This window comes from Carassius carassius, chromosome 16 (assembly GCF_963082965.1).
Source record: "Carassius carassius chromosome 16, fCarCar2.1, whole genome shotgun sequence".
Classification (NCBI taxonomy): domain Eukaryota; kingdom Metazoa; phylum Chordata; class Actinopteri; order Cypriniformes; family Cyprinidae; genus Carassius; species Carassius carassius.
Window position 1 is genome coordinate 7,811,259 of NC_081770.1, and position 10,018 is coordinate 7,821,276.

The following is a 10,018-nucleotide window of genomic DNA, read 5'->3' on the forward strand; positions in this document are numbered from 1 at the left end:
GTTCTCTGATAGCAAATGAAACTCACAGAATCCAGCTGTTTGTAAATGAATCAGATCTGTTTTTAATTGCATTTATCACAAGCATACAAACATTTTTTTTTAAGTTCCTTTTTCATTTACATGCAAAGTTAAAGAAAACCAAAACTATTTCAGAAATGTTCTGTGCTAAAAATTGTAAACATTAATGAGATTATAATCCAAGACCGGTTTTTATTTGCATCATAAGATCCTAACACAGGCTTCTGAGAGGAGTTTGGCTTTTTACAGTATTTCAGCTCTTCAAAAACATTTACATCACAAAAACAGCAAATTATCTTCATCACACAGTTATGATATCTGCTCACGGTGTGCATTTATCTCATACCCTGAGGCCAAAGTTCAGTCATCACAAAATGAAATCAGCCACTTCCAATGAAACCAGTGAATAAATGATTCTGTGACTCACATGTTCAGTGATTTGGCATCAAATCTAAAGGTATGTTTCAACCCATTCAACAATTCTAGTGTTTTATTTTTCAGATTCTTGAATCTTGAAACGTGTTTTAATAACATATCCTAGATTACACTCAAACTGATTCGAATAGATTTCTTTATTATATAAATATTGTGGTGACATATGTCACATTAGTCTGTTAACCTTAAAACAGTAATGTTAGGTGGAAGTTTGATGTGGTGTATTTAACACACTAAGTAAAATTTTAATGATCTGCTCAGCTAATATAGCTGTTTCAATTATTTTAGTATTTACTGCTGCTCATTTCAAAGCATATATTAACAAAAGTAAGCATAAATCTTATGTAAAAATAATCTCAAATGTATAACATTGAGTAACAAAAAAAAAATATCACGTTTATTCCTATTTTAACCTCTTAACTTTCAACCCCCCCCCCCCCCTTTGAACATAGACATGAAAGTACATGATTCAATCTTAAACCACTTGAAAAAGCATATTTTTTATATGTTACAATTATGTGTCACAGTTATGTTGTTTTGATATATGTTGTGGTAAAGCAAAAAAAGTACAATATATATTTTTTATCAACTGATAAATAAACGTCCTATTCGCAAGGAGATGATATATTTCAAAAACAACTGCAGAAACATGTTATAAGTGGTCCATTTAGTCTGTTTTATATGCTCCATAATTTTCCTATAAGGAGAAATTGGTTCAGGCTTGAAATGACAGGCGAGCCTATATATATATACACACACACCATGTAACTTATATTTAGGCATTATGATCACTCATACAGTTAAAATGAGAACCGTTATCCAATTTTATAAATGTCTATGTTTTTTATTGATTGGCTAAAAGTACATCCGCAACATCAGCACGCCTGTGTTTCTAACATTGTGATGACTGTTTGTGTGCAGTATATGCACATTTGGGACTGTTTTTAAGCCAGTTAGCCTATACAATTTACATTTATTCATGCTTTTATCCAAAGCGACTTAAAATTGCTATATATGTCAGAGGTCACACACCTCTGGAGCAACTAGGGATTAAGTGTCTTGCTCAGGGACACATTCTTGTCTCACAGTGGATTCGAACCCAAGTCTCTCACACCCAAGGCATGTGTCTTATCCACTGCGCCAACACCACCACAATTTATATGTTTGGAAATCACCAAACTGACCCCAAACAAGCCCAAATTTTGTCCAAGCTAATTTTTACCTGCACCATCAAATTCAAAACCGCTCAGTTGGGTGGGAACCTTTACCACTTGGGTTTACTTAAGGAAAACTTAAACACTCTAGCATCCCTAGTGGAAAGAAAGAAAACTACCAACAAAATTCTTATTAACTCTCTCATGTCTGGCCAACTCTGGGCAATCATGGGATTAATCATTGGGACTGCGGTGAGGCCAAAGCTGAGGGCCTTGCACTGGGCCTGTTTAGGTTTGGGGTGGGCTGGCCCAAGCCAACTATTTCCCCGCTAAGAGACTGATAGGGGCCCGCAAGGACATGATTGCATGGACAGTCACTCCCTGCTTTGGTCTTGGTGGTCTACAAAAGTGACTACAACATCAATTCACACTAATGTTCTTACAGAAAGTTTTCTTTTTTTCTTTTCTTTTTTAAAATCAGCCATGTCTATAGCCCCTTCTGCAAGAGTGCTTTGAACATGCAACAGTTACAGCCACCAGCAGGACAAGAGCAACAACGGCAGCAGCAGCACATATTCCTGCAATAAGACCTGAAGGCATACTTGATTCTGTAAAAAAAAAGAAACAGTGAACAGTATTAGTGACCAGAATCTTTTTTCTGATTTTTGTACATCTTTCTAACTCTGGTCGACAGTATTATGGTATTGATTAAACTGATAAAACTTCTGAAGAACAGCTGCTAAAACAGCATCACAACTGAGAGTTCAACATGAAGCAGCAGTGTTCAGAGGACAACTGACCGTGACACATTTGTTAACTTTAGTCAAAATGTCGTAGTGACAAATATAACTTTTTCAAACAGTCCAGAATGAAAACAAATATTTGGTTGAATTAAGTATACTGTATATATATATATATATATAAAAAATGATCGATTAGAGAGAGAGAAAAAAAAGACACTTACCAATGACAGTGACACTGAATGTCTCTACGCTGATGATGCTGATGCGGTGTCGGTGGCTGATGCTGTGGACGATATTTACTTTGTATTCTCCAGAGTGTGTTGTTGTGATGTCTCTGATGGTCAGAGACCCAGTTTGATTATTCATATCCAGTCTGTCTCTGAATCTCTCATCATGTGAACAGATCTTACTCTGATCTTCAGTGATTTCAGCGAAGGGAATGTCACTGAAATGCCACGTCATCACATGATTTGGGTTTTTTATTACACCAGGATGTAAAATGAGAGATTCTCCCTCCTTCACTGACTTACTCTTCACTTTATCTCGCTCATTAGCAGAAAAACCTGAAACACAAAACAACAACTGATTATAGCTCAATCTAGGTGATAAAATACCATAAACTTAATGAGAGAACTGCTGGCCAAGGCGTTAAAGATGGACCTTAATTTTTTAAGAAAACAAGCAGTAAATGAATAGAGTGCATGTCTATATTTTAAGAATAGAATTAAAATAGTGAGTGCTAGAGTTAGAGGCTCAAATAAAGATGGCAGAGATGTGTTTTAAGCCGATTCTTGAAGATGGCTAAGGACTCAGCTGCTTGGATTGAGTTGGGCAGGTCATTCCACCAGGAAGGAACATTTAATGAAAAAGTCATTGAAAGTGATTTTGTGCTTCTTGGCATTGCACAATAAAGTGATGTTCACTTGCAGAACGCAAGATTCTAGAGGCACATAAGTCTGAAGTAATGAATTAGCATATTTAACCTGCTTTTAAATGTTATATGACTTACTATGAACAGCAACGTTGAAGATCTTATGAATGACTCTTCTGCTGATGATCTGCAGTTTATAAACTCCAGAGTCTGTAGTTCTGATGTTTGTGATGTTGAGATCACCTATGTGATTGTCCAGCTTCAGTCTGTCTCTGAATCTCTCTTTACACTGATCAAGTGTACAGATTTTACTCTGATCTCCAATGATTTGAGCAATGAGAGTCTTATTACAATACCATCTAATTCTGTCTTGATGGTTCATCTTAACATCAGTGTGTAGAGTGACTGAATCTCCCTCCATCACATATGCTGTCATGCCATCTGTTTCAACACCAGAAGCACCTGAAGAAGAAATGAAGAGTCCATATAAAACATGTAACAGGAAAGTGCTGTGAATATGATTCCTACAGTAGAAGTAAAAACATGTAAACAAACAACACATGGGGAAATTTCACACAAAATCATTTTCATTCTACTGTGGTACATTTCTATGTTTTCCATGTACACACAAATTAGACAGATGTGTTCTGCTGGTCCATTCAGACCAGCTGTTCATGATGAAGAAAGGTGATTTACTTAAGAGCAGAATGGGAAATATGGTATTAATAATAATAAAAACAAAACAGGTGCTTTCCAACACCAGAAAATGATCCTCATGTGACTCCTCTGACCACAATAACTCTGACCACACTATAGGACAATTTTTATAAAAAGTACAGCTATCCCAGAATATAGCTCTGACTACACTGGGGAACCAGGCCAAAGACAATTCAGTTAAGAATTACAGCTACCTGACAACTAAGCGAGTCTCACTCTGAGTTGGATGAACAATGAATCATTTGTTTTGATCCAGTGATTCAGAGCTTGTGACAAATAAGCAAAGTCATGGGATTTTGGTAAACAACATTTTGTTATGTCATAACTGTTTTGTCATTTTTTTTTTTACATTTCTGTGGTTTGCTGCAAGGGTTTGTTGATCTCTGTGTTATTGTGTCTAAACTCAATTTTTCAACAGTCCACAATGTAACCATATTAAACTGTATTCTAAGACTGCAAAAGAAAAGGCACCAATTGGCTAAGTTACACTCACCAGTGACAGTAAGGCTGAATCTCTTACTGCTGATGATGCTGTGATGAGGCTGGATGCTGCTGTTGATCTGTACTTTATAAACTCCAGCGTCTGTGTTTGTGATGTTCGTGATGGTCAGAGATCCAGTCTGATTGTCCAGCTTCAGTCTGTCTCTGAATCTCCCAGTACTATTACACTTAACTTCTTCACAGATCTTTTGGTGATCTCTGGTGATTTCGGTGATGAGAATGTCATTAAAATGCCACGTCATTACATCATCTGGGCTTTTTATTACACCAGGATCTAAAGTGACAGATTCTCCCTCCTTCACTGACTTTGTCTTCATTTGATCTGTCTCTGCACCTGGAACACCTAGAACATAATCCAACAGTTGATTATAGGACATCTTTAGGAAAAGAATCAATACAGCATGCCTGGGTAGCATCACATGCTTAGGATCATCTTGTGCAAGTTAAGCACATTTAACGTGCTTTTAAATGTTAAATGACTCACCACGAACTGCAATATTGAATATTTTTTTAATGACTCTTCTCCTGAAGATCTGCAGTTTATAAACTCCAGAGTCTGTATATCTTGAGTTTGTGATGGTCAGAGATCCAGTCTGATGATCCAGCTTCAGTCTGTCTCTGAATCTCTCTTTACACTGAACATCTGAACAGATCTTACTCTGATCTCCAATCAGTTGAGCGATACGAGTGTCATTAAAATACCATTTAATTCTGTCTTGTTGGTTTGTTTCAACACCAGTGTGTAGAGTGACTGAATCTCCCTCCATCACTGACACTGAGACTCCATCTGTCTCAGAACCAGAAGCATCTGAATGAACAAATAATTATAAATCATTTCTGGCATAGTGTGTTAACAATATACATAAGAAAAGTGCTGTGAAAGTGAATATGTTATTGATTATAGGTAGAGAAATATGTCTAGATTTATATTCTAACTCTAACACATACAAACAAGAATTTGTCAATTGGTTGAGATTTTGGACTATATTGTTCCTATCAAGGTTACGCTAATACCACATTGCATCATCATGAAAACCTCTCATTTGAATACATTTTAAGTGCTTCCGTTTAAAAACAAGTAATATTTAAAAAGATATATATCTGCATATGGCAGTTAAGGAGCCAAGAAGGCACTGAAGGCATTTACAGTTTTTTTTTTAATTGCTGAAAAATTCTAAATACAACAACTACAAATACGATTGAATGGGATATCACTTTTGACCAATAGGTGGCGCTGATATCAAATCAGCGTGGTGTGTTCTATGTGGGGTGACGATGTAACATGCAAAGTTTGGTGTCAGTATCTCAAAGCTTTGCAGAGATACAGCCTCAGACGTTGTCTGGCATCATGCCTCAATATTGCTTTGTTGCTATAAAAAAGGTCTTGTCTATCAACACGAAATCCATACATTTTTGTCAGTATGGTCTGAAGATGCTCTAAACCAAATTTGGGTTTTCAACATAAATAAAAATGACATGCTGCACTGAATCTAAAGAGACCAGATTTGTGAATTTTAGCCAAACCTTTCAGAATTTATAGGAGAAAATAGCCATTTTTCACATCTCTTGACCATTAGGTGGTGATGCAAATGTGTAGTAATCCCAGATGACACACCAATGAAGCAGATACCATGAGTCCTAGCAGTCTCTGAAATATTTTCAAGTAAACAACCCTGCAAACGACCCTGCACTGGCTTTCTATGGGCTCACTTAGGTCTAGTCTAAGGGCCCCCAGTGGGCTGCCAGCGCAGGACCTCTGAGACTTAACTCATTGGCAAATGTTGGCACTTTAGCGCTGCCCCTGAATAGGAAGCCATTTCTATGCCCACACAGGGCCCACACTATTAATCTATAACAATACATCAGTTTCACTTGTCTTTGGGAGAAAATGGTTATTTTACATCTTTAATGGATGCAGTCACCACATAACTATGTCTATATTGCCAAAATGTACAGTAGTCAAAGAGATTTCAAATCATTGGATTAATTAAACAGACAATAGAAAACATTAAATTCAAGTTACCAAACCAAAAATGTAAACACACAAAAGAACAAAAAACAAAAGAAAGCAAACAAAGCAATGTAAGATTGTATGATTTTGTCATGAACCGTGGAGTGGATATGCTTTCAAGGAAAGAAATTCCTCAAGAAGAGTGGAGGCTACATCCTGGTTCGGTTTGGATGATTTGAATTGCAATGAGAGAGAATGCGCATTGACCACTGTTCTTATACACATGCCCTCCTGAAGGGGGATGCTCTGACGTCACCCTGACCAGCAGCCAGACCGTATGCTTTTCCTCTGATCAAGATCTTGGCTCTGGTGATATGCTAAATCAGTGCGCAGATAAATCGAGTATGATGTGACCGCCGTGTCCCATCCTCCAGAGACTGCAGGAGCTTAGCCTGGAAGACTTCGTTATTCTGACCTTCGTGTGGGGAAGGGGCCCACCAGTGGCTCACTGTTCTTACACTAAAAAGACCCCTTTCAGTTTACAGTCAAGTTTAAATCTTTATTGAATGAGCGCCAGTACGGCGGGGATGTTAGACAGACGGAACACAGAAGAGAGAGGAGGCAATTGATACTCAGCACAAACACATTCATTGTGCTGAAACATCTGCTGTTGAGCGCAAGTCTCATGCATTTTAAGAGAGTAGGAAACTCATAACCCCCTTGTATAATCGCCTTTTTCAAGTGCTTTATAGTGTGTGTTTTTTTTTAAATGCCCACTAACAGAGACTGTAAGCTTGGGTAATTTCCATCTGAGCATTAGCTATAATTCTGAGTGATTTCCATCAATCAGCAGGTGATTACAACATAGCAAATGTTTAACCACCATCCAATTTTTTTTTAGACAGATTAGGATGAAGTGGCTGTCATCTCAACTTTTTTGCTTAATAAAGTCTTATTTTGCAATCTGGAACTCTGCTTCTTGAGCTTTATTCAAAAGACAGAGAAGACTTTTGTCCATAGCATAAGATATGTATAGCAGTCATATTTGGATGACAATTTGATGTACAGTGAAACCTTTAAAGGGGTCATCTGATGCGACAAGCACTTTTACAAGCTGTTTGAACTAAAATGTGTGTTGGCAGTGCCATTCTCAGATTCCTGTCTGTGTGAAGTCACACTGATCCAGGCCCCTCCAACAATGGTTGATTGACACTAGCGTTTTACCTTTGACCCATCCTGAGTGCACTGTCATCAGTCTTCCATCGTTTTGATGAAGGAGCAGAAGTAGACAAGAATGGCCCCTAATCGAATGAGGCATTCTGTTGTTGGATGTAATAATGAACATAGCACTAATCATTTACTCGCAACATCTGAGCCGTTGTAGTGAGTATACTGTTATTTTATGAATCTTTGCAAATCACCTTTCCTAATAGCAGGCTAGTTAACAAGTTCCGCAGCTAAAGTAAACAGTCTCATGAGAACGGCTCGTCACCCCATGGAAAAGAGGGGCAGGGTGAGCAGAGCTCATCAGCATTTAAAGGAACATGCACTGAAATGGGTTGCTGGAAACATAGCTGATTTTGGCAAGGTAAAAAGAGTGTTGTTTACACTACCATTACGACATTTTAATCATTGTATTAGACATGTGCCAATATTCGGTAATGCGATATATCACGGTAATGAATATGCAGAATATTGTTGTCGTGGGCACTTCTAAATACAGTGAATAATTATATGTTACAAATTCAGAATTTAGAATGCATTTTAAGAATACCTTTCCCATCAGCTGGTAAAACTGCACCATACCGCTGTATGCTGCTTGAAAGAGCATGTGTGCTATGATGTAAACAAGCACGTAAGAGAAGCACATGGAGGAACACGTGCGAGAAATGCTGAATGAAAGCACATTCACTCTCTGACAGCAGATGGCGCTAAACTGCAGAGAATGCAGCCTTTACCCTGGAAACCCCATAAATAAAGAAGCTCCTCTACTTTCTAAAGCATATTTAAATCCATTAAGATCTGTAGACTTACTGTGTTGTTCAGCACAGCGCCAAATACTTAAATATTTAGATTTAATAGGCTATTTCTATATTTTTTTTTACATTTTAATCTGGACTACAACATACCCTAGATAACGTTCACACTTTACATTAGGGCTTCATTAGTTAATATTAGTTAATTCATTAGTTAACAAGCTGCCAATGAAAAATTCTTCTGAACATTCATTAATCTTAGGTATTCCAATAAATAACACATTGTTAAAATCAAAAGTTGCAACTGTGTCATTTAATGAGCTAACATGAACTAAGAGTATTTGAACTAAGAGTAACTATTTCTCATTCTGAATGTTATTGCATTAACTAAGATTGACTAATGAGATATTTTTGTAAAGTGATACCTATTGGTCTTTTGCACCTTTATATATTTTTCTGTATTGCTATATTTCAAAGTTATTTTTGTTATAAGAAAAAGTTATTAAACCTGTTATACTGTATTATGACCATTTTTAAACAAAATTTCAATATCGTGATAATACTGCATACCCTGATAAAAGCATTACCAATTAATCGCAACACTGGAAACATCAAGACCCACGCAGAGCACTGTAGGAGTTGTAGGAATAGCTCATGGGTGGTGCTTTCAAAAGGCTAACATATTCTCTCAAAAAGGTGATTCAACGGTAATCGGAAATCTCGCCTAGTGCACCAACAGCGTCTGGGCCGGCCCCGACTGCTATTTACATGCTGATTGGGAAACACCACACACACCAGTTCGAAACAAGATCGCGAACGGACGGGTCCCTACTTTGCATTAGATAGTTTGGGACGGCCCTGGTGATGTGTGAAATACGATTTACAAGCGTATGTATTACTGTTAAAGGACGTTGCAACAAACCGATAGAAAGTACAATGTGTTTTTCCCAGCATATAGATACTCGGGGGCAGGGGAAACCAACCCATTTAAGCTGGAAAACCCCAGATCATTACAATATCACCCACCACGACTGATCCATCACTCTTAAAACACACACATACACACATGTATTCACACATTCAAGAACATATTAATGTTTAAATATCATTAATTATGATTATCCTCAAATGTTAAACTTAAGATGTCATATATGTCATATGCTCTAATTTTCGTCTGATCACAAAAAAATCATGCCTAACCAACCGACATGTAAAAATATAACAATTTCACCATAAACCCGCAGCTAATTAAAACCTTTAGAAATTATATCTTAATATTTCTGTCCAGTGTAAATTTAAACTACGGAAATGAAACGCCATATGGCGCCATTTGTTTTCATAAAAAAAAAGGAAAAAAAAAAAGGCTGAGCGTTACAAAAGTCTTACCTGATACGAAGAATGAAGACAACGTGAACAAAACGAAGAGGCTCATTTTTGAATGAACGCATGTTCTGTGGATTTAACAGCTGTTTTGTCTCTAAGGACCAACGACAGAGCAGTTGGAGTCCAGTAGGCAATGAATTATTCTAAAAGCGAAAGTGAAAGTAAGATAAAGTGAAATAACAAGACGTAAAATAACAAGATGTGATAAAAACAACGGAAAAAAAAGGTTTATTACAAAAAGGTGTGAAAGGTTTATTTATTTTTTTATT

The 10,018-nt window shown here is 37.0% G+C and overlaps 1 protein-coding gene and 1 long non-coding RNA gene across 2 annotated transcripts; both read right to left on the minus strand.

Annotated features, from left to right (window-relative positions):
- Positions 1–440: 440 nt before the first annotated feature.
- Positions 441–785, minus strand: LOC132159059 (uncharacterized). Its single transcript, XR_009437752.1, has 2 exons — positions 624–785; positions 441–500 (listed from the first exon to the last, which is right to left on the minus strand). It is a non-coding gene; the product is annotated as an uncharacterized LOC132159059 (long non-coding RNA).
- Positions 786–1,469: 684 nt separating this feature from the next.
- On the minus strand, positions 1,470–9,852 carry LOC132160270 (uncharacterized). Its single transcript, XM_059570015.1, has 6 exons — positions 9,753–9,852; positions 4,924–5,247; positions 4,432–4,782; positions 3,360–3,683; positions 2,572–2,913; positions 1,470–2,215 (listed from the first exon to the last, which is right to left on the minus strand). The coding sequence occupies exons 1-6, from the start codon at positions 9,796–9,798 to the stop codon at positions 2,085–2,087; spliced, it is 1,518 nt and encodes a 505-aa protein (XP_059425998.1). The 5' UTR covers positions 9,799–9,852; the 3' UTR covers positions 1,470–2,084.
- Positions 9,853–10,018: the final 166 nt, after the last annotated feature.

Bases quoted from the DNA above. Each gene is read 5' to 3' on its own strand.
- LOC132160270 (XM_059570015.1), bottom strand. From the start codon at position 9,798: ATGAGCCTCTTCGTTTTGTTCACGTTGTCTTCATTCTTCGTATCAG. The intron at 4,783-4,923 runs GTGAGTCATTTA...ATTATGTTCTAG, and splicing joins ATTCAATATTGCAGTTCGTG to GTGTTCCAGGTGCAGAGACA. The intron at 2,216-2,571 runs GTAAGTGTCTTT...TTTTTTTTACAG, and splicing joins ATTCAGTGTCACTGTCATTG to AATCAAGTATGCCTTCAGGT.